This window comes from Rhopilema esculentum, chromosome 17, assembly GCF_057945365.1.
Source record: "Rhopilema esculentum isolate cy_ngs chromosome 17, ASM5794536v1, whole genome shotgun sequence".
Taxonomy (NCBI): domain Eukaryota; kingdom Metazoa; phylum Cnidaria; class Scyphozoa; order Rhizostomeae; family Rhizostomatidae; genus Rhopilema; species Rhopilema esculentum.
This window is the reverse complement of record NC_142831.1, coordinates 729,697-753,723: the sequence shown is the minus strand read 5'-3', so window position 1 is coordinate 753,723 and position 24,027 is coordinate 729,697. Positions and strand designations below refer to the sequence as shown.

General features: G+C 36.9%; 1 protein-coding gene across 1 annotated transcript; it reads right to left on the bottom strand.

The window, feature by feature from the left end:
• Positions 1-1,221: 1,221 nt before the first annotated feature.
• LOC135682056 (uncharacterized) lies at positions 1,222-21,253 on the bottom strand. Its single transcript, XM_065196775.2, has 24 exons — positions 19,556-21,253; positions 18,930-19,027; positions 18,186-18,244; positions 17,635-17,659; positions 16,272-16,507; positions 15,733-15,912; positions 14,965-15,138; positions 14,223-14,277; positions 13,787-13,880; positions 12,948-13,122; positions 12,214-12,561; positions 11,507-12,070; positions 11,000-11,223; positions 9,916-10,446; positions 9,052-9,271; positions 7,905-8,466; positions 7,184-7,488; positions 6,529-6,764; positions 6,060-6,351; positions 5,627-5,727; positions 5,164-5,265; positions 3,750-3,789; positions 3,065-3,127; positions 1,222-2,541 (listed from the first exon to the last, which is right to left on the bottom strand). The coding sequence occupies exons 1-24, from the start codon at positions 20,944-20,946 to the stop codon at positions 2,413-2,415; spliced, it is 6,204 nt and encodes a 2,067-aa protein (XP_065052847.2). The 5' UTR covers positions 20,947-21,253; the 3' UTR covers positions 1,222-2,412.
• Between the last annotated feature and the right edge of the window lie 2,774 nt (positions 21,254-24,027).

The following is a 24,027-nucleotide window of genomic DNA, read 5'->3' as shown; positions in this document are numbered from 1 at the left end:
TTGGAGATACCCCACTTCAAAATGCTTCCTACGATTGAAAAAAAAATGGAAAGATAGTTCCAGTAAAGTTTATGGGGGTGGGGGAGATACTGTGATATGTGACAAGCTGAAATTTATGCCCAAAATTTTTGGTTATAAATGTTCCCCCAAGGTTGCCAATATTCATCTCTTCTCACTCACGGACATTCATCTCTTCTCACAGTCTTACAACGGAAGTTACTTTTCTCACGGATTTCTTCCTGGGACTCATTTTTCTTTCAATTCAGATCAAACGTCTCAGTGGTTGCTGAACACATTCCATTCCACTACATTGTTTATGACAATCACTTGCCCAGACCTGCTGCGCGAATGATTGTCAAACGCGTTAATGTATCAGTATTATATATTATTTTTGTTCATTGCTTCGATTGCATATTCTTACGTTTAAAAGCCTCTGTGTTTTTCTGGAATGTTTTTAATGTGAAATAAACAAATGTTTAGGCATTCTGAATAGTCTAGTTTTAAGCCATTTGAGCACTCCAGATCTACTGAAATTCGGAATTCTTCTGGCCCCAACCCTGGACCCCAGTTCCATTGCTCACTAGTTGCGCTCATGAAATCTTACATATATTATTTTCCACAACTTGGCAACTTTGTTCCCCTACCAATCACTGTGTCTAGACGAAGAGCACTAGTCGAGGGCGATAAAGCTGTACCCAGACTAATAAAGCCATTCATCTTAAAAGTAAAATCGATGTTCAATTAACAGGGTTCCCTATATCAACAAGTCGGAAAACTCGAATTAATTTCTCCTGTCCATGTTGTAAATATTCTGCTTATTTGTTCGTGCAATCGAATCACAGTTAACATTCTTTTCAAACTATCAGAAAATAAAGGAATTAAGATAGAGAATGAAAATTACTTTTTGCCGGTCGGTCATAAAGTGCTCGATACCGTATAGGCAGAACTGTACACGCTTGGTGTATAGAACAGAACAGTTCTTAGTTGCTACCCAGATTTTAAAATTTATCCAAGTTGCGAAAAAAAAGATAGTTGATTTAGCTAAACTTCTGAAACTAGAAAAATATCCCATATTTTAGCGGTGAAGTTCATAGAAATGCTATCGTCCATCATTGACAAATTACATGAACATAAATTTCCTAAGTGAAAAATAGACCGCCCTCGTCAATTAAACTGCAGCAAAAAAAATTCCCTGGCAGAGCAAGACGTAAACAGGAGACGTTTATTTCAGTGACAATTCATATAACAATTCAACAATCTTTAAGATATTTACAACAATATCAAAAAATATAAATTCTAGGCCTACGTAAATTTAGTACGATCATAAAACGATGCCCATTACAAGCTCATGTAATTTGTACATTTTGATCAAAATTTAAACACAGAACGTTACTGAGAATTAATTTTTACAGCTAATCCAAAATTTAAAACGGAAACGTTGCTAAGAATATTATGATTAAATAATTATTGGGCTTTTGTCTGCAAAATGAAAAAGCAACCCCTGAACCAATTTTAGACAACTACACCCAAACTCAGTGGGCATCTGACTCTAATATGGGCTCAAAACGGTGTGTGCTGAAGTATGGTTTTGCGAAATGTATAACCAAATGGATAAAACTACCAATACAAAATCTTGGAATATTATTCAAAGCTATGTACAAATGCATAAATGTTTGTAAAAGTTCTTTGATCCAACGACTTTCTCTATAATTCTTTATTGCTTGTTTCTTGAGCAGCGTCCTACGCTTGCCAAAGCGTGGTATCTTCGCCATCAAAGGTATTTCCAACTCCTTTAAAGGTATTTCCAAGTAATGAACCTACTCCAGTTGTAGGGTTCACCGTCTAAGAGTTCTATAAACACGGCATGCTTGTGAATTAAGCACTGTTACCTAGAAGCTAGCGGGCAGTGGACACTTTTGCCAGGATAATACTACATGAGACATTCAAATTTTTGGACGACTATTAACAACGAAATATAACAGGCTATATCATGTATCACTAAAACCATTACAATAGTCGAACATGTTATTTTATACATGGACAGATTGACCGTTGGCAATTTTCCTTTCAGATAGAATAATGTAAACCTGATTCAAACAAGTTTGTTTTTCTCCTTTAACAAATGGATTGGCTTTGACAAAGCAGAGTGGTGGGAGACTGGTTATGACATGTCGGACTATAGTCGTTAGAAAGAAAACCTAAAAGATAGAACAAAATATCCATGAGAAAGAGCTAAAGTCAAAGAATGAAGTAGAAGGCCTGTAAATGGAGAGTTAGGCAGAATTTAATCATGCGATAGCATGTATTTATGTAAGGCATCCAGTTCCATTCATTGATTGTGTGATTTACTTAGGCCTGGGGCCTGCATGCATTTCTACTTATAATCTGCAATCAAAGAGCGGACAGCTCCTGCTATCTGAGTAATGATCTGACGTAATCCATGACCAAAATCCCAGAAGGCGTTGCGGTTGTAGCAATCTCCAGTATCCTCGTCTGTATTTGCCTAGCGTCCCGGCCATGTGCGATTTCAAAAAGAACAAACTAAAAAAGAAAACATACTGCCTAAGAGGAACATTCCAACAGCCATGCATAGTGTTTACATCAGTTCAACGGAAAAGAAACGATGAAAAGAACGAATAACAAAGAGGAAGACGTTCCAAAAGAAGCTTTTTAACTGAGTCATAAAAGGAGTGGATTCAATATACGTATTAACATAAATACTGAAATGAAAGGAGTGTTGTGTATAAACCAGTAAAACCACGTGGATAAGATCATTTGAACCTGGTAAACTGGCAACGAAATTCCCTTACAATTTGACGAGCAAACTTTAAAACATCTTTTACGTCTTATGTTTACAATTCAAGTATTGACGCATTTTGCCAATAGAGATATAAATTCAAACACAATAAAAATATTAAAATGTCAAATAGAATGAATAGTAAAAAAATAAGCATCAAAATAGCGATTTAGCCGGGGTGAAAATGATTTGCTAATTTCGATTTCTACATTTTGCTTGCAGTCTTCAGTGTGAAGAAACGTTCAAATCTTATCTGATAAAACTGACATCTTTCCAAAGGGTTGCAGAGAAAGGCAGCATTTTAGTTGCTTCTTCATATAACCAACGGGCCTAAAAACAATTTTAACTATTTTACAGGGCGTACCAACACGAAATGCGAATAATACAGAAATTTAACGAATATAGACATCAATGTGAGGCAAATTTAAAAAGGAATCTACATATCCATAAAACATACCACCTTGATCTGATCCAAGAGCGTATTGAAAAGGGCACGTTAGGACCATTCTGCTTCGACATGTTTACTACTCGTTCCCATGGCAATTCACAGAGTTTTAATAGAGCATGGAGACACACAAGAAATCATAGTTTTAACTGCATTCAAACACAAAATAATGTATGTAGGTTCAAGATCATAAATCAAGATCAGAACTCGAATTTAAAAAACTGTAATTGCAATCAACTTACTACGACGTATTTCGAATTAAAAGGCAAATAAAATTAAGGTATTTTACCCCCTTTAGCAGGGACAGAGAAGGAATTGATGGATATGGAATCGTACAGCTCACTTTTCTCGACCAAAGCATATATTATTCTTCACACCAAATTGTTTGAGAAAATAAAGATCATTGAAGAAAATACTGATTGACAAGAACAGCATCTCAAAAGATGCAAATGAAAAATAAAGTATTTCAAAGAAAGGACGGGATACATGTTCTCTCTGCAACCTCACCTCTTTAATCTTCTTGCTCTTTAATTCAACTGATAATGCCCTTATGAGGAATAAAAACTCAAGTCTAACAAAAAAATTAGGGCAAGCTTTCTCAATTCTTTCATATCACCAACATTAAATTTACGAATGAAATCCGTTGGTTGGAGTTGTCTTAACAAAATTGCAAGGTAATGTCTTGTTAGCAAGTTTGAGTTAACTTAAAAAACATTTTTTGTGATGACCATGATAACTGATAAAAATGACGATAATGATAAGGGAATATGACGTTGATGGTTGGTGATTGATGATTGGCGATGACGTTGACGATTGATGATTGGCGATGACGTTGACAATTGGTGATTGATGATTGGCGATGACGTTGACAATTGGTGATTGATGATTGGCGATGACGTTGACAATTGGTGATTGATGATGATGTCGATGGTTGGTGATTGATGATTGGCGATGGCGTTGACAATTGGTGATTGATGATTGGCGATGACGTTGACAATTGGTGATTGATGATTGGCGATGACGTTGACGATTGATGATTGGCGATGACGTTGACAATTGGTGATTGATGATTGGCGATGACGTTGACAATTGGTGATTGATGATTGGCGATGACGTTGACAATTGGTGATTGATGATGATGTCGATGGTTGGTGATTGATGATTGGCGATGGCGTTGACAATTGGTGATTGATGATTGGCGATGACGTTGACGATTGATGATTGGTGATGACGTTGACGATTGGTGATTGATGATTGGCGATGACGTTGACAATTGGTGATTGATGATTGGCGATGACGTTGACAATTGGTGATTGATGATTGGCGATGACGTTGACAATTGGTGATTGATGATGATGTCGATGGTTGGTGATTGATGATTGGCGATGACGTTGATGATTGGTGATTGATGATTGGCGATGACGTTGACGATTGGTGATTGATGATTGGCGATGACGTTGACGATTGGTGATTGATGATGATGTCGATGGTTGGTGATTGATGATTGGCGATGATGTCGATGGTTGGTGACTGATGATTGGCGATGACGTTGACGATTGGTGATTGATGATTGGCGATGACGTTGACGATTGGTGATTGATGATGATGTCAATGGTTGGTGATTGATGATTGGCGATGATGTCGATGGTTGGTGACTGATGATTGCTATGACGTTGACAGTTGGTGATTGATGATTGGCGATGACCCCAACGGTTGGTTATTGATGATTGGCGGTGATGTCGGCAGTTGGTGATTGGTGATGATGATTATGATGACTTGTAAAGGCTTGCAAGATGCAAGGAAAGGTAGAAAATAATGGCCTGTCGATTGAAAGCCGAACTGTGAAAATGCCAAGCTGATACCATCAGATACATTCTGGATGGCAATGACAACAGTAGGAGTTAACATGTAGAAAACTTACATCTTCCACATTGAATATGAATGAGGACAGGATTTGAGAATGAATCCATACACAGTTCGCGCCAATTCGCTGCTCCCACTTGCAAGGGCACATTGACACGTCCTGGTGATGACATAATTGGCAAAAGATAATTCTCAACAAGTAGAGCTATTTTTTGTTAGAATGTATGGGACAAAAATACGAAAGTCAATAAAAAACGAAAACAGGGGCTAGCAGATACATTGAAGGCACTATATCCAGACGCATTTTGCTGGCTATTTGAATTTCCCATTGGTTGGACTACACAATAGACCTATTATAACGTATCCAATCAGCACGTAAGGCTAATTCTCAGTGTTTTCTTGATCATAATCGCGCTGTGAAACCTATCGTTAACTCTGAATGGTTAACGGACGGGACACAGCGCCTTTACAAAAATTGCATACAAAACGTCAAAGAACAACAAATTAAATCTCAAATTCACCGCAAAGCCAATTTCGCATTTGTTGGCATCATCTTCAAATTTTCCTTTAAGTATTTAATTTCATCTGGTTCCCGAATGTACTGCAGGCAAATTGCAATAACCTGAAAATTGAAAACAATTGGAAAAGAACGCGAATAGTATCGGGTAAGTATATTTTAATTCAGACCTCTACTTTGTGGAAACAGACTGTCAAAGATGTACCTTTAGCTGCAAGTCCATCTGAAGACGTGAAGAATAGAAACAAACGATTTCTCCTTAGGTAGTTCAGTTTTTTTACAGCACCTAAGATATCATCCTTCTAAATCATTTCTACTTGAGAAATCTTTGTTTTTCTCTAAAAAAAACCTACCAAGATACAATATATCTTCCAATTATTATTATAGCGTCTAAAAAAGTTGCTGCCTGACAAAACAAAAGCAGAAACCGAACTCACCTTGTTATGAAAAGTATAATCATTCCAAAACAGGTTGTGATGATATGGGATACTCTTAGATGATGGGATGCAAGCGAGGCACTGTCTGCCTGAATCTAAGAGCGACTTGATTGCAACGTCGTTCAGGGAAGATCCAGTAAATGCTCTTTGCTTGAAATGAAGATATTCCAGCCACAAGATTTCACGATTTTCTCTTGTTGTATAAGAATTGACAGCAATCTCAAAAGCTTCCTCTGCTCCAGAGGTGTACAACGGGGAATCGGCTCCAGTTTTGGTCAATTCCAATAGCAAACTTAAGAAAATGGAAACCAATTATTACTTTTATTTACGTTGTAACCATCTATCTGTAAAGATGTATGAAAGTACAAACGGCTCTTTTCTAACTGCTTAATAAAGAGCGAGACGGACGAGAAGATAAAAATATCATGAATGGTCTCGAGATGACTTTCCAATCACAGAGACTACATACCAGAAGTTCAACCAAAGATAGGCATATTCCCTGCTTTCTTTGGCTATCTTTTTATCCTTTATAACCGCCTTTGAGTTGGTCACAAGTTCGTTCGAAATTCCTAGCAGTCGACGGTACAAGCGGATTGATTCTGAAACAGAAATGCTCTCGATCTTCTGTTCTTTGCCTCGAGAATCAAGTTCAAATTTCTGTTCTATCGCATCTGTTAAAAGTTGAACAGCTATTTGCTCTGTTCCCTGTTAAAGATAGAAAACAGCATCAGAACAAATTAAAGAACCAAGCACGAGTTAAATTGCGGCTTCATTGGCCACAACAGAACACAAAATCATGAAACAACGCAGGATCTGAAGCACGTAGATTTGAGAAACGATGAGACTAAAAGCTCATATAAGATTCAAAATTGTCCAAGCTAATCCTATATTCAAATCAACACTATCGTCTAGGCTAGGGTTGATTAGAATATACATTACTGATGATACCTTTGCAAGTGATATAGGGAATGTGACGTACGTGTGGCTAATGTCAATGGGAATAATGCAAGGGAAAACCAAATGAAGATAGATACAAATCCAATGAATGGAGAAGTGATAAAAAACTTGCTAGATTAAAAAAACAGACCAAAGGTGATATCACGTGATAACAAAACTAGTGGAACCTTAGCCAATAGAAACGCGGCATAATTGTAAATGCACTCCTCGCTGCGAAGGAGCACAAGGTTGGTTATCTCGGCAACAACGCCTTGCTGTAGGACTGCCGAGTTCCTCCTCAGTGTTTCCAGCAACATCAATGAAAATGAGGGCCGGTGTGCGAAGCGTTTGGAAAGCTGGTTAGCAATGTCGACAGCATTTTGCTGTTGCCCCGAGGTGATTTCCAGCTGGATGCTGTTTGCATACAATTGCATAATGTGTTGATCCTGGCACTCCTTGAATTCAGGATGCTCTTCCAATGCTTTTGATGCATCTAAAACACAAGGCAAAGCCTGAACAATTAGTATTTTCTAAGTTAAATCAAATCAATATGAAAACAGCAAAGACGAGGGAAAAAATTTAACACTGGTACCAGAGGCTTATTTGTTTAAATCTACCTTTGTTTAAAGCCTTTGATCTCATACAGCCTGGTTAAAAGTTGAAGTTTCGTAACACACATGTTTCAATTTTAAACAACACATTTTACTGAAAAACTACAAATGAAACGAAAGACAGAATTTATTTTCAAAAAAATATTTTCTTAAAGACAGTTGACATATCATCGGGGGTAAAGCTTACAAACAATCAAATTGCTTTCTTTATCTTTGACGACATAAATGTACACTTCTTTAATCCCCCTGCCCTCACGTTGCCACTAGTAAAATTAAGCCAGAAATCTACATCGCGCACCTTTGAACAGACTTCGAAGAAGTGTATCATTTTTAACATTGCCTGGCTTCCAGTCGAAAAGTCCCACAGCCTTGCTCACTATCCATGACGGTCCGCAGTCAGAAGGGTCAAACAGTGCTTGCGGAAGCTTGCTGAAAGCTACCAGAGAAATATGACAAAGCCACAAAAGGACGAGGTCAGATGGGGAGAGATCTCTAGATATCTTGGGTACATTGATTGGTAGATCCTGTGAGCCATTTGCCAAGCCCAAGGCTGATTGTATCACAGTGAGAGCTGATTGCTTCTCATGCCTCTCTGTTTCTAATTTAAGGATGTATAATACTGTCTCCAACAGATGATGGGATCGCACTTCAAACGTATCTCCATTGTCAGCGATTTCCAACAAGAAACCAAGGATATCAAGACAAATCTCGATCTTATCATCATAGCTCTTCTCCAGCTGTAAACACTTCCACCATACTGCATACGAGCGGCAATAGTCCACTGCTTGAACGAACATCTCCCTTAGCTCAACAACGTTATTTCGCTTGGAGAATATATCCAGGTATATCATCCATAGATCCTGGAAAAAACCAAGCAATTTAAAATCAAATAATTCTGAAATAAGTAACTGGAAAACGTTTCTTGCAGCTGAAGACGTTTAATAAGTTCTTTCACTGGGTGACTGCCTAATTAAAAATCATAGCTTTTTATAAATCAATGTTTGTACCAAAAACGTATGGTAAAGAAACAAGCATCAAAGGGAATTATGAAAAGCTGTTAAAGGCAACAAAGGCAGAATTGCTGAAAGGCCGTCCCAGAAATGGCCAACTTTCAACCAGAGTGAGGAGAGTCGCCAGCTCTCTGTAATTCCAGGCATAGGAATCACGAGGTGTGGTCACATTGAAAGGAAGTTCCAGGACAGGCCTGGCTAAGCATACCTTCTCAGTGTCCTAAAACTACCTTTTGATGCTAGGTAGCAACAAATACAAAAACTATTACAGACCATGCAACAGACTACTACAATTTTTAGAAAAGTTTCCATGTAGAAATTGTAATTCTTCACAATACTCAGAAAGCAATATCAGAAACAAGCATACATGAATACTATAAATCACAGGTCATATAAACAAAACGCTCACGGAAATGAACGAAAAGCCGTGCCTACCTCACAGTAAGGATTTGCTTCCAAGGCCTTTGATAAAATATTCAATGCGTGGTTTTCATTCTCTACTGTCTGTCCTTGCTCAGATAAGGTCATGTACTTTTTAGATGTTCTGTGCTTTGCAAGTAAAATCCACGACTTAACATCAGACGGATTCGAATTTACTAAAGCCTCCAGCGTTCGCCGAATATCGTAATCTTCTTCGAAATATCGCAACTCTTGGCTAAACGAGAGACGATCGTGATTTATTAGCAAGATAAAATAATTGCTTGCACACCTTAAAGGCAATCTGTCACGACGTTGATTGGTTATAAGAAAATAGGGATTTTTATTGTTTCCAGTCCCCCTTTAATTTATCGTATTGTAAAAAAAAGGCGGAGCGCTGGAATCGTGTTTAGGCTGTTGTTCCAGCTATTGTTCCGTTAACCAATCCACAACGAGACAGATTGCCTTTAAACCTTTTAAGATAAAGTACAATTTTCAAATCTTTTAAATTTCGGATTTTCAAATCAGATTTAATTCACATTAGAAAATTAAGACTTGGGATTGAGCCAGTTGCCTCTGTACAATAAATAGATTTTCGTCCTCTTATTAAATCAGATTTTTTGTTTATAGTTGGTTTGAATTAGTTTTTTAAGAACTATGTAAGCACGAATGGTAAGTAAATGAATTGATTATGAGAATTGAATTGCTCGACTTCGCTTCGCCTTGTTCCTGTTTATCATTTACTGACCAGGATTCTTAGAAAATTTATCTCAAATCAATTCGACATATTTTCTCAATGGAAAATCTTGAGATCAAAGTTAATCAAAAAATCAGCCTGCATTTCAACGTTTTAATCAAACTCAGTACAAAAGGACAATATACCTTTCTCCCCTATCTCCACTTAGCTCTTTTTTCCATGACCTCTCCTCCAGTATTAATGTTTCACTTGAATACTTCACTTCATTTTCATTGTCATCTTCTGACTGCACTGGACGCTTTAATGATCTTTTCACTAGGTTTACATTATAAGGTAGCGATCCTTTTATATTCTGCGCCTGTTTTCTAAGTTCTTTGATGTCATGAATCAGCAGTACAATTAAATGGTCTATTGTCATTTTAGATCCGTATTTTTCCCTAAGTCTCTTCACAAACGTAGTTATTTTTTCTCGCTTAAGTTTCAAAGAATCTTTCGCACTTATGTCTGCTATTCTCGGCTCATAGAGAATCAAATCCTGCAAGAGTTCGTCATCAGTTAGGCTAAAAGCTTCGCTTGCGTGTTGTTTATTGCATGTTTTATCCAAACACTTGCCACTCCAGTCGTACGGACAAACAGTTCTCAACGGCTCAATCTTGTGTGAGTATGTTTTTGAGCCTACGCCTTTTTTCTCCTTCATTCTGAACCAGGGGCTCAGCCTGCAAGAGAAGAGTTTGCATTTGCCAATCATTATCACGTGATGCAGAGAAAAAACCGAGTATGCAAATAGATTATAAAATTTAAAAATGGCTTTGAAAAATGAAAACATTTTAAAATATAGGACACAAAATTTTCGTCAGTCGTGTGCTCACGTATCTGATTGGCCTTTTTCCATTTTCCATAGCGTTGAGCTTTCGATCTATATTCTGACGTTTCACACACTGAAGAGTGTCAAAATCTTAAGCATACTCAAATGTTTGCTTTTTTTAAAGCCATTTTCAAATTTTATAACAAGATAGTGTAAACGGTAAAGACGAAGTCGCTAAAAGATGGAACAATACACTCAAAAAATTAGTCAAAGAGCTTTTTCTACCGTCCAGAAAAAAGGTGTGTTTCAATAAAAACAAAATATAGTAGTACCTAAAAAAGACGATAAATCTTAGATGAAGCAGTAAGAAAAATAATTCTAACAAACATTTGAAACACAATGACCTGGGTTCAAACAGACACGTGACACTAATAGCACCTAAGACGGCAGGAAAGAGTTCTTACCTGTAAGATCTGAAATTCAGCAATGGACTAGTATAAGGAATATAACACAAAGCAGGCCTAGCATCTTCTGATTCGGAAGTGTCTACACTTTGCTCATTTGAATGCCCCACTCTGCCGGACAACTCCACGCCTGTGCAATGATCTGACATCTTTTGTGTTGTGCTCAAGGCTTTGGGTTTCTTCGGAATCGACTCGAAATTCGGAAGAATAAACTCCCGTTGAAGCTAAAATACAATAAAGAAAATTCTATGTTTACATGAAATGAATTAGGAGGTTATTATTGAAGAGCATGTCTTTCCTGCATTGTAATTCTCTGTTATCTGATAAATACAAATGAGAAATAATGCAGAAACTCAATCGACTCCGTGAAGCAAATAAAATCCGGCAAATGCGGACAACAAAGAGATATGTCACACCTTAACGTTCCGTGGTGACCTTAAATGCCGATCACGCTGCTGAAATATGAATGTGAGCAGTGGTAAGATTAACAATAAGCAGAAAACTAACCAGTTCCTGTTGGATCCTTTTCAACTGTTCTCCATCTTGAAACAATACGCTTAATCTAACATTGGACTTTTCTATAAGATCGTTCCCAGTCTCTCCCCGTTCTTCGACATCACTCAAAGTAGAAGCATTTTGCAGAGCTCTTTCACTTTTCATCTCAGCGTTGTTGTTGTTGAGTCCAGAGCCAACGCCAAGTTTCCCAGTTACTGGAGAGTTACCAGGGTGCTGTACAGTTTTCGGGACATCAGACGAACTACCTGATAGAGCATGATTCAAAGAACTACCTGGCAGATCAATTAACGGTTTTGGACTGCTTTTAATTCCATCAATTCTATCCCTTGTTGGGCTTGAAACTATAGCAACCTTCTCTGACTTTCCTTTAGACATCCTAATGGCACTCAGTTTTTTTATACTTTCAAGTTTCTTCTGCAACTCTTTTTCCAGCCTCTGAAGCCTTTCTTTTTCGGTTTTCAGAGAACTTCTACCTCCAGAAAATGTCTCTAAACTCGTATTAGCAGCTACTGGTATATTGGCCTTCCTGGCTTTCCAATTTTTTTCGGGACTGACCTGTTGAAATGGGCAACCAGGATTATTTTAAAGACAGCAAGTAATGAAAATAAAAAAGTACATCAAAAAATTAAAGGTTTTATCGTGGTCGATAATGGCCGACTGTCAGAGTGTAGTTTAAATGTATGTTGAGAAATCCGTACCTCTGATGACTCCTCCGTTGATTCCTTGCTTCTCCTTCTCGTGACGTGAACCAGCTTTGCACTACCTTTGGGAAGAGACTCTGTTTTTCTTGCCATAATAACCTTCATTTTAGCAATGGTCTTAGAAATTTGATCAACCAATGCTGAATTTGAGTCTTGATGGCTTCTTAATATCATTGAGTCTCTTTTTGAAGGGGAGGCAGCAGGAGAGCCGAGCCTCTTCGGAGTATTCACAAGCTGCTCCTTCGCAGTGATTTTACTTACCAGATTTCTTGCTCTCTGAACCTCTTCATCCAACTCCAGGTTGTTTTCACTCCGAACTTTGATTCGTTGCCTCAACGACTTAACCTAGAAAGGAAAAGGTGAAAAGAAACTATTAATATGCGCATTTTGGAAGCTGCTCACAATCTTTTCACACAATATTAAGACGAAAAACTCTCTTTTTTGAAATAAACATCAGTTGCTAGTTGATATTCAATGGTGAACTTATAGCGACTTTCAATTTCAAAACAAATTAAAAATTCGAATGCAAAACCGCAGCCTTAATTCTGATTCTAATTAAACCCAATATAATCTGAAAAAACCTGGCGTAAGCTACCATACACTGAACCATCCTAAACAGATCGCCCTCCTTACCCTGCCCAACCCAACCCAATCTAGGCTAAGCTCTAACTGAGCCCTCTCATAACCTAGCTTGATCTCAAACAAAAAATTTGAAAACAAGAAGAACTTACCTGATCCTGGAATTCAAGACACTGAGTTGCAAGCGTTTTCTTCGTTTTCTCGCCCGTCGCAAGTAACTGTCTGAGTCTTTTTAATTTCAATTCCTGTTGCTCAATTCTTGATTTTTGCGTAGATATTTTCTTTGCAAGGAATTTGATCATATTATTGTCCCTGGCAGCAGCAACTCTGCAGATTACAAAGGTGGTGTTAGGTGTCAGTTTGATGTGATATGTCAGCTTTCCATAATCAAATTAACTCTCGCTAATTGCAAAGGTCCTTGAATCATTTAATGTAACTGATCCCCTTATGGATTACTCGTAACGTTAGAGTGGGTCTAACAGCTATATGTAATATATCACATAGGGCTTATCATTCCAATTCAAAAAGATGAATTAAAATACATCACCCAAAGGTAGAAGTTAAGGAATTTATCCATTAGAAATTAATCATATTTCATTTTTGCGACCATATCAAGCAATTATTTTGGTCGGTCAATTCTTTAATACCCATGTACCCAAGTGATCAACTGGCACAAGCAACTTGAGACATTTTTAAATGGATTGATCCATATAAAAATGTGACAAATTCGTTTGGCTACAAGCAGGGTACTGGTTGCCAAGGAAATGCTAAGCTTTCCATATGAAAAGAATTACTTAAGAAGAGGCATGGCAAAACTAAAAAACAAAGTACGACTTGCTCGCAATCTCCCGTTTTAATATTCTAGCGATTGATTTTAATAACAGCTTGGAAGCTTTACAAGCAAAAAGGATTTTCTTTCTTGGGCACGCCAAATCCAGAAACAGAAGGCAATACATCGTAAATAAATACATCACATTAAAATAATGATCACCTGTTTTTCTTGATCCCTGTAACTGCTTCTGAAATGCATTTTCCCAGTCTTTCTACCACTGCTGTATTTAGATTAGACGGAGTCTCTTTGATACCTAGGAATGACAATCACATCTGAGCCGGCATACATACATATGGAAACATTAATTCATAGTCTACCATTAAACACAGTATACATAAACAATCTTTTGGTGGTACAAAACTTGAAAATGGCTTTGAAAAAAGCAAACATTTAATAAACTAAAGCTTTTCGTCTGACACTCTTCAGAGTTTAAAACGTCAGAACATAGATCGAAAACTCTAAGCCAGGACATATATTTACCCAGTTGTGGATCAAAATAGGCTAATCAGAATACATTAAAGTTATATTTTGTACCACAAAAAGATTGGTTGAAAATTGTTAAGCTTTAGAAAATTGCTAGTAATCCATTATATACCTTTGCTTGCGGCAGGCCGAGTATCATCCGATGGCAAGGGACTTGAATTTGAACACTGCGAAAAAATGACAAATCGGCTTAATATATAGAACACCTACAAAAATCCTTTAACGTAATCTAATAGCATGATATTTAATCTAACAGCCTGAAACTAAATCTAACAACCTCAAACTAAATCTAACAGCCTGAAACTAAATCTAACAGCCTGAAACTTAATCTAACAGCCTGAAACTTAATCTAACAGCCTGAAACTTAATCTAACAGCCTCAAACTAAATCTAACAGCCTGAAACTTAATCTAACAGCCTCAAACTAAATCTAACAGCCTGAAACTAAATCTAACAGGCTCAAATTAAATCTAACAGCCTGAAACTTAATCTAACAGCCTGAAATTTAATCTAACAGCCTGAAATTTAATCTAACAGCCTGAAACTAAATCTAACAGCCTGAAACTAAATCTAACAGCCTGAAACTTAATCTAACAGTCTGAAACTTAATCTAACAGCCTCAAACTAAATCTAACAGCCTGAAACTTAATCTAACAGCCTGAAACTAAATTTAACAGCCTCAAACTAAATCTAACAGCCTGAAACTTAATCTAACAGCCTCAACAGATAACGGCTTAAAACATTGCATATCAAATTCAACAGTCATATGAGAACTGCAATGAATATCGACGATATCTTACTGAAACTTTAAATGATAACTTGGAAACTAACAACCAGAACAATTTGAAAACTTACAGTCTTCCCAGTTAGGCCATGCCTTGCCTCTTTAAGAAAATCACTGATAGCTCCCCCGAAGAGGTTTTCTTTTGGCGCATCAGAATTTTGATGATGAACAGCTGTCGTACTGTCATCGTCCTCGTCGTCTGACTCAGAATCGAGGCCGATTTGGATGACAATGCTTTCTTGAATCTAGCAAGATCGAAATGACATTCTAATAAAAATAGCACAGACAGAATAACAGCAGTGGCACAAATGCAAACACCGGTACATAAAAACTAAAATCTTAATATATTATAACACAGAAAATAATGGTAATTGTAACTACAGATATTTTCGAGCGACAAAAAATTGTCTAAACATTTGTTCCAACAGATAAAAATCCTAAAAAATCAAATACTTCACTTCAAACAAAATAAAAAAGATTGGAATTTCCAACCCTTTGTTGCTCGAACGATGAGTTATTTCACAAAAGATAAGAAAGGCTTTCGAGTAAATTTTCTTGCGTATTTTGACAAAAGAGTAGCTTTAGCCTTAGCTTTACTTGTCACTGTTGCCCGTCACAGGCAGTTAATCCAAGGTTAGATAGTGGTCACATGGTTAACCACTGTGAGCAAGGCCAATGAAACAAAAAATTGACTCAAATTCCATATCCAGCCCCAACCGCCTTGTTTTCATTTTTTCCTAAAGTAGGTTTTCAGGGGTTAAGAGCAATGGCAAGAGGGAGTAAGGGTATATATTGACTATGATAAATCCACAAACAAAACAGCCTTCTTGGCCCGTTACCGTGGGTGCAATAAAACTCTCTCGTAGTGGGCCGTCATTTCTTGGTCTTTTATCAGCAACTGAAAGCGGCTTCGGTTTTGTGCTTGCATGCAATGAAACTCTACTTTGGCTCTTTTCTTGTTCTTTTTCTTGCGATGGAGACATTGAATCGTCAATCGGCGAATCAGCAGCTTGTTGTTCCTACGATAGACAGAATTTTTATAAAGAGAGGTTGTTGTGAGCTTTTTTCAATAGTAAGAAAGTCAGTTTTGCAACGAACCTGTTTTTGCTCCCAGACAGAGTTTTTGAGGGCATCTAGCAACAACGATAGAGAACTTCAGTTAAATCAGTTTGTTCTTCAAGTCTATCGCATATTGTGCAAAGTAATTCAGAGCATCATTGAAAATTTATTCAAAGATGCATACCAGCTACAATATGTAAACATCATATGAACAGAAGACACAAAAATAGAGGCTAAGGGAAATTAAAAACCCACAGGCAAAGCACAAGACCTGCTCCTGGCGTCCTGATCAAAATGGCCCTTGTGCAAAAATACTCACAGAGATGACAGCTCTTGCCTTTTGTGCCCTTTTTGTTACAAGTGATTGAAGAAGCTGCTGCCTCAATGCAACAACATCTTCCAATTCCTCTAAATCATCATTGCACGAATCATCTGCATCATGAGAATCATGCTTCGTTAAGTCTTCCTCCCTAGCAGGCGATATCGAGAGTGCACTTGATGTAAGATTGGCTTCCTCGTTAGCGGAACTGACATCAATTCCAAGCGTTGGCGGTTCTTAAAGGAAATAAAATAAAAAAGCTTTAATCACAGACAATATCATTGCAAATAAATGCTGACAAGCTTTGGTGCAATCTCACGCAGAAGCTTGATATGTGAATTATATCCAAACCAAATTATGTTTTGGAAGAGTTCCCAAGTGTGACCTCATTAAATATAGGCTACCTTTAGAAATTTTTTTCTGACCAAATAACCTAAAAGAACACCACGAAAAGTGCAAAATCAACCATGGTATTTTGAGTAGCTCATAATGCTTTTCCAAGTTATGTGATCCAAATCCAGAAATTCTAAAGATAAATTTTCATGATGTCCAAACTCTCTTTAAAACTCTATTAACAATTAAACTTTTCTGTGTGTGTGTGTGTGTGTGTCAGGTATGCAGTTGGCATCACACCAAGAATCTTTGTCAAAACTGTTGAAACACATACACATAGTCTTCACAGTTTCACAAAATTTTTCTCCATTCCTTCATGACAATGCTGCTTAGTTTCAACAGGTAAAACTATAGACAAGACTATAACTGGTATTTTAAACACCTTTAACAAAATAAACCAACATTGTAAAGGGGATGAAGAGAAAGTTTTGGCTGCATGATTGATAACTTGGAGTAGCCAATTTTGTAACCAAATTTAGTCCATCCAGGTAATTGACCTGATATTCATGAACTCATCCTAAGAAGGATATATGATGGCTGCACGTAAGTTCAAATAGTATAATTTTTTATCTTTTCTATAGTTGTTGATAAGAAACTTTTATTGACTGTAAAACTGTCTTGCGGTTGTTTATGGCTTTCTGAAATTGGATCAAAAATTTGAGCTAATGATACTTGAAAGTATAGTTTCTTTAGTAGTTTAGTAGTTTTTCTTGTGATAAATACAGAACAACCAGTAGGGTTTGCAGGCTCATGGAAAATATGACGAGCCACAATTTCAACAAACCTGTAAGAATGTATTTTTCAAAACAGATTCACTGCTTGCATCTGGACAATGTTCAAGACTTAAGGTTTATAATTATATATATCACTGAAGTATGAAAATGGAAGTAGAAAGTATGAAGTATGAAGTATGAAGTAAAAATGGAAGTATGAAGCATAAAAAGTAGAAAATGGAAGAAACTTGTTTTACCTTCAGCAATTTGTGGTTCACTTGCCTTAAAAAAATAAAATTTAGTTTTAGTTTTCGTAGATTTATTTGGAAGTGTTTGGCAATATAAGATAAAAATTTTTGTTCAATGATGAAAAATGATTTTAAAAGCAGATTTCTTTTAAATGTTGAGAATTACTTAAAATCTGATACAAAGCAAAAATGTTAAAATATATTATAAAGCGGATGAATTTAAAGTAAATTGCATCTTCTTACACAAATAGAAACTGAGATATATAAAGCATGCATAGGCAGAGATGCTGCAAGAGCATCAGGGCAGAGGAGTTGAGAGGCAAAGCAATCTAAGAAATAGGGCAAAAAAAGGGAATTAAAGAATAATGATAAATTTTGCAAGGACAAGGGGGCAATGGTTCATGAAACCCTGTGTATGCAAATAATTTTGATAAAAAACTATAATAAAAAGAACTATTCTAGTATCTAAAAAAGTTTTGAAGAAAAGGCAAAACTTGAAGCCTTCAGTGGTTGAAAGTGAACAATCTTTTATTCATAAAATCGGCAAATAAAATTAAAACCTCTACTGGAGGTATTGATTTGAACTCGTCAGCATCTTCCAGCCAACTGTCAACAATCTCTGCAATAAGAAAAATAAATGCTGATAAATTGTTGAACCGAAGATATTTCTTTTCAAAATGTTGCATTTTTACAACGAGCATGTCTGAAACCTACCAGTAAACCACATTAGATGTGGGTAGATATAAAATTTTTCATGTCAACTTAAACTTGTTAATCATAAACTGCTACACTTTAAATTTGTGCTTGAGCAACTGTATACTCACAAAGTTTTAAATTTTGCCAAAAGTTATATTTACAACCATCAAATTTTGCCCCAAGTATAATTAATTTGAAAGACAATTCACATGACCTGTCACAAAGAGGGTCTATTATGTAACTCTCAAGCCAACAAATTCAACAGTGCCAAGCAGGTGTTTTATATCCTGAAAGTAAAGTGTGCGTTTCCTCTTAACAGGATCATCCTTTACTTACATAACTGAGGTAAAAGAGCCTTATCTAATACTAAATACCCATTTCATAAATTACCAGCATCCAAAGTTTCAAAAATCATTCACTTTGTTGTTAATTTGTGATTTTTCAAATTTATAAATTTGTTTAGCTGTTGGTAAAATAAAATAGGAAAGTAAGAAAAAATTCACATCTAAAAAATTTAAACTTTAAATAATCTAGAAATGCTCAAATTCTATTGAACTAGAAAGTATGGAGAACTGATCAAAAAGGGACAACTTAGCAAATGGGTTTACCATATTCATCCTCCAAAGTCATGGGCACTACTTGGTAATTATCTACATTTTCTTCCAATTTTCTCTTCTTTCTTGTTGACCCATTGTCTTGTTCAATACTGGAAAGAAAATTTTGGCATGAAAGTCTTAAAGAAAAATCAATAAAAATGGATTTTCGATGGAATGGAGATATGATAGCTATTATTTTGAAGATATTTCTAATATGCAAGGAAGCTAGGTCCTAGTTACCTGATCTCGAAAATATAGAAAAAGAATTAAATCAATTGCATGAGCTCAAAAAAAGTATTGCATTAATACTTAAAGTCAACATGCCAAAATATTAAAAAAGATTCTAAGCTAGGAAACACAACCCATTTGATGATTAGAATAGACCAATTAGAAACCTAAGCATCAAGGTTGCCCAATAAGCACTGCTTGCCAATAGAAAATATAACAAAAGGAGTGGGAGAGTGAACATGAATTCCATCTGTCTTCTAAATAATGTTCATTTCGATTTACATTGATTCGGAAACTGCTAGGTGGAATGACTAGAAAATTAGAACAAATTAAGACCAGTTCTAGACTAGCTTATAAGTCAGAACCAAAACATAGCAACACCACAAGTTGTATAGGTCGCATATACTCACTTGTCTTGTAATTTGCTGTGATCTACTTTGTTTTTTGTTGCTTCAACCTGTTTGCTTTCTTTTGCAACTACTTGAAGGTTTGGATTTTTGCTTTTAAATTTTTTTCTTCTTTGTCGCCTTTGACGGTTTCGCTTCTTCTTTTGTGGCTGTGGGTCACTCACCTTGTCTACTCCTAACTCTTTATCTACAAATACTATATGTTCTGTTTGTTCTTTGTTTCCTACAACATTATTGTTGTCAGTATTTTTTGGCTGATTCAAAAATGCAACATCTCCTTTTGATTCAATAGAGGGATTTTCAGTGATTGCAGAATCATTTATCACTTCTTTCTCTTGGGCTTCAGGGGTGTTTTGAATATTTTCAGGTGACATCTGGATTGCACCTTCTGTAAAGCAAGAATCTGGATTTTCAACATTTTCATTATTCATCTCAGAAGATTCATCAATACAGTTTGGGTCAGGTACAATCACAAAGTCTGCATCATCTTCAAAATTTGCAGACCCAAAAGCTTGTGCTTCTAAGTACTCTTCTTGTTGTCCAATCACTGAAAGCTGTTGCTGAATAAGACGATGTCGCTCTAACAGCAACTGATAGTCATCTAAATCATATTCATCAGCTTCAGCTGAGTGTGACACTTCATTTGTAATTTTCTCATCACTTAATTGCCTCTTCCTCAAATGAGTTTTGGAATTAGTTCTACCGACAGTTTTTCCACTTGCTTGTGAAGATGGGTTTTCTAGGAAACCTCTTGCATATTCAGTAGATTTTTCATTTTGCTCTGTTAAATGGCCTTTTCTTGGTGATCTATGTTGATAAGGAATGTCTCTTCTATTAGTAAACTGTGGGACTGGTGCATGATATCTTCTTTGTGGTAAACTCCTAGTTGAAGCAAACTCCTGTCTCATTCTATGGAATCCAACATCGTTTCTTGGGCCAGATGAGTATCGTCTAGGCCTTACCCTGTCCCTGGCTTCAAAATAATGATGTGGTGGGAATCTCTCGTCTTGGGAATTGAAACGAGACCCTGTGGAGAAACTTTTGTCTCTTGGGTTTTCTTTTGGATCTCTGTCTCTTGAATCTCGAGGGTCTCTAGAATTATGTCTTGAGTCTCTTGAGTTGTCTCTCGAATCTCTGGTGTTGTAGCCAAATTGAGTCCAGTCAATATCGTCAAATCGGTTATCATACTGAACAGGAGAAGCAGTCTTTTGACCGCCAGTCCCAATTCCATGATTATATTCAAACGCAAGAAACGACCTTTTGTTAGGCCAAGCCCGGTTGTTCTCTTCGTCTTGTCTGTTGGTGGAGACGCGAGGGGCCACAGACTGCCAAAAAACGGCAGAAATGTCATCGACCTCTTTTTCCAAGATCTCACCTTCCTCAAGATCACCCATTTTTGTTCGCTTAAAATCTAACAAGGCAGAGGAGCGTGAGAATCAACGTAAAACTTTTTCCGGATGGGTAATGGGGATGCCATTAATAAACTCGCAACTCCACGTTACTCTCGTTAGAAAACATGGTGCATGGTGTCAGCGAGTAGTTGAGGTTGCATGTCTTCTGAGCTCACTATAAGATATGTTTGACATTGTATTGCATAGTTGATATCTACACAATACTTATAAAGTCATTTCCCTTCTGCAGCAATCACTTCTCTCGATAACGACCAGGCCAGCATTTAATTTTGAGGGGCATGGGAACTAAGTAAAATCCTGTCGTCATCATAATCATCACTTCTATCTTCCCAGCCTGTCATGCGTCTTGAGGTTTCTGTGAGTTTAGTGGGGTAGACTGAGGGGGGACTGCCCTTTCACCATACTTCAAACAGATGTTGTAAGAAAACTCATGAAGACACGACAAAGCGTTTGTCGAAATATTTTGCAAAAAGATTCTAAGCTAGGAAACATAACCCATTTGATGATTAGAATAGGCCAATCAGAAACTGAAGCATCAAGGTTTTACCTTTACACTCTCTTTTCATTAGAACAATTTTATAAGAACACGAACTTCAAAATTAGTCAAAAGTTGAGAACAAATTAAAAATTAGCTGAGGCTGAGCTACCGTAAAATATAACTTTGAAAAATATTTCATCTCAAAACGAGGAGTTTTTTGCCATCTTGGGCAAATGCAGATTTCCTCATGCACTTTGTTGGCAAATAAGGCCTGGACACCTCCCTAGAGTAAAAAGCAATCGCACTGTTTATACCCTATAAATTTATGAACAAACTGAGAACAATTCAGCCTCAGATTTTCGAAAGATTAAGAACAACCAGCCTGAATTTCAATTTACTGTCTCTCGTAAAGAAGACTGTAATGGTAAATTTTATAAACCTCCCTTAAGGCACTGCAATAGGAAAAACCTTTGCCCCAAATTATGCCAACATATTCATGACAACAATGGAACAACATATCTTGAGCAATGCCCCGATGGGGTGTAGTCAAATATTTTGGAAAAGATTTATCGATGACATAATCTTCATCTGGCAAACACAAGCTTGAAAACCTACAGGAATTTATACAATACACCCTATATCATCCGCAGAAAATAGATATAAAAACCGTAAAAAAGTCACCTCTTTTTTTAAAGCCACGCTTCTGGTTATAGTCAGTGAAAAGGTTATAGTTCAAGCTAGGTTGAACCACCCCCCATGCCCCCCTCAAGTGACGCCCCTGGGTACACTAACGTCAATTTACAAGAGCAAAGTAAGCCATTCCACTTTTCCCCTTTAAACAATGTTGGTTTATTACGAAACGACGTAGGGGTTTAGGAAGAACGCTTTTTCTGTGACTTCTATGTTATTTTTATAAATTATCAACATTGTTTAGGGGGGAAAAGGCTGCAAAAATAGGAGTATCCGGGAAAAAAATTGAAAAATATAATGGCACAACACAAATTGCTGGATGTTCCAAGAGCTTTTGGCAATGATTGTAGTTAGATTCCGGGTAATTGATGTGCATGAAATCAGGGATGCAGTTGCCATAATTAAAACATGCAAGAGCTTCGGGGTTGACAGCATCTCTTGCCATTTCCTAATATTGTTCTTGCTGCTAATCAAATGCATTGATGGCCTTTATGTCCAATATTTCACTTGAAACTGGCATGCTTCTGGATTCGTGAAAACGGGCCAGAGTGAAGGAATCAAGCCTTTGCCGTCCCATCAATTCTGTGATATCAATCAGCTGAAATAGATCATCAGCAGTGACATTACAGAAGTTGTAAAGTAGCTCAGCTAGGCAACATACTAGGCAACTAGGGGCAGTTGCCCCTCTCTCACCAAGTTGAAGCAAGTCTGGTGCCCCTTTTTTAAATTTTGCACCCCTTTTCAAGAATGAGAATCAAGTGAAAAAGTTTCTGAGACTTATAGGTTAATTTACTTCAAGGAGTACCTCAAAGTATACAACAATTATTGTGAAAATTCCCTTTAAAAGTGAATGGAGAGCCTTCTGTCAATAGTTAGGGACTGAAATTGTTGTATACAGCGTACACTCGTCACCAATTTCTTAAAATTTTACAGCGCCCCCACTACCAACTGCCCCTCCTTCAAATTTGCTCTGGGTCCGACCTTGCTAGTAATATGATGAATGCACATGCCATGTTCATTTTCATAAAGCTTGAGCAAAAAACTCGAAAAAATGTGAATCTTTTAGGCTGAAAAATTTAGAATTATGAGTTGGGTGTTGCACAAAAGGCCAACTTTGTATTAAGATCGACAGAACATTTTATATTGGAAAAAGAACAATATAACATTTTCTTTTGATTTTCAGGGAATTGGCTTTTTACATACAATTTACACAAGTATTGTGGACACACTGTTGCTATTGCTGTTCTGTTTAGGGCTGTTGTCGCTTGGCTGCAAAAACAACAAAAAAAGGAAACTAACTTTAGAATCTAATCAACTGAAGGGCCATCAAGGATCTAGTCACTCACGAGTCAAATGCCATGGTCTTATGGACTGGCCACACAATACGTGTGAGTTCTTTTCACGAAAACTTCTCACCTTGAGAATACATCAACTAATTTAATTCTACAAGAGACAACTCTGAAAATAGACAGAAATACTTTAATTTTAAAGGCTCTAATTCTCGGAAAGACCTCTCCTCTGAATGTAAATAACCACCCTCCATAAACAGTTTGAATCAATGTCTTATTTAACTGTAAATAGCTGCTTGCATTCGATCTTTTTTATTTTGAATTATAGAGGGGCTTCGAACGTATGAATTTATTGTATCGTAGGTTACAGGGCCGTAAATCCCGGGGGGGGGGGGGGGGGGGGGACGGGGGGGACTGGACCCCCCCCCAAAAATCTGGAGCAAAACGATTTTTTTGGAGAAATTACCATCATTTTCCTTGAAAGAAAGAAATCCCTGGTAGCCGGGTTAGAACCAAACTACGTTTTTCTGTGTTATTGCAACAAACCTCAGCCAATAAGGTTATTTTTGAAAGCAGGGTTTTTATAATTTTTACAAGATAAAAACT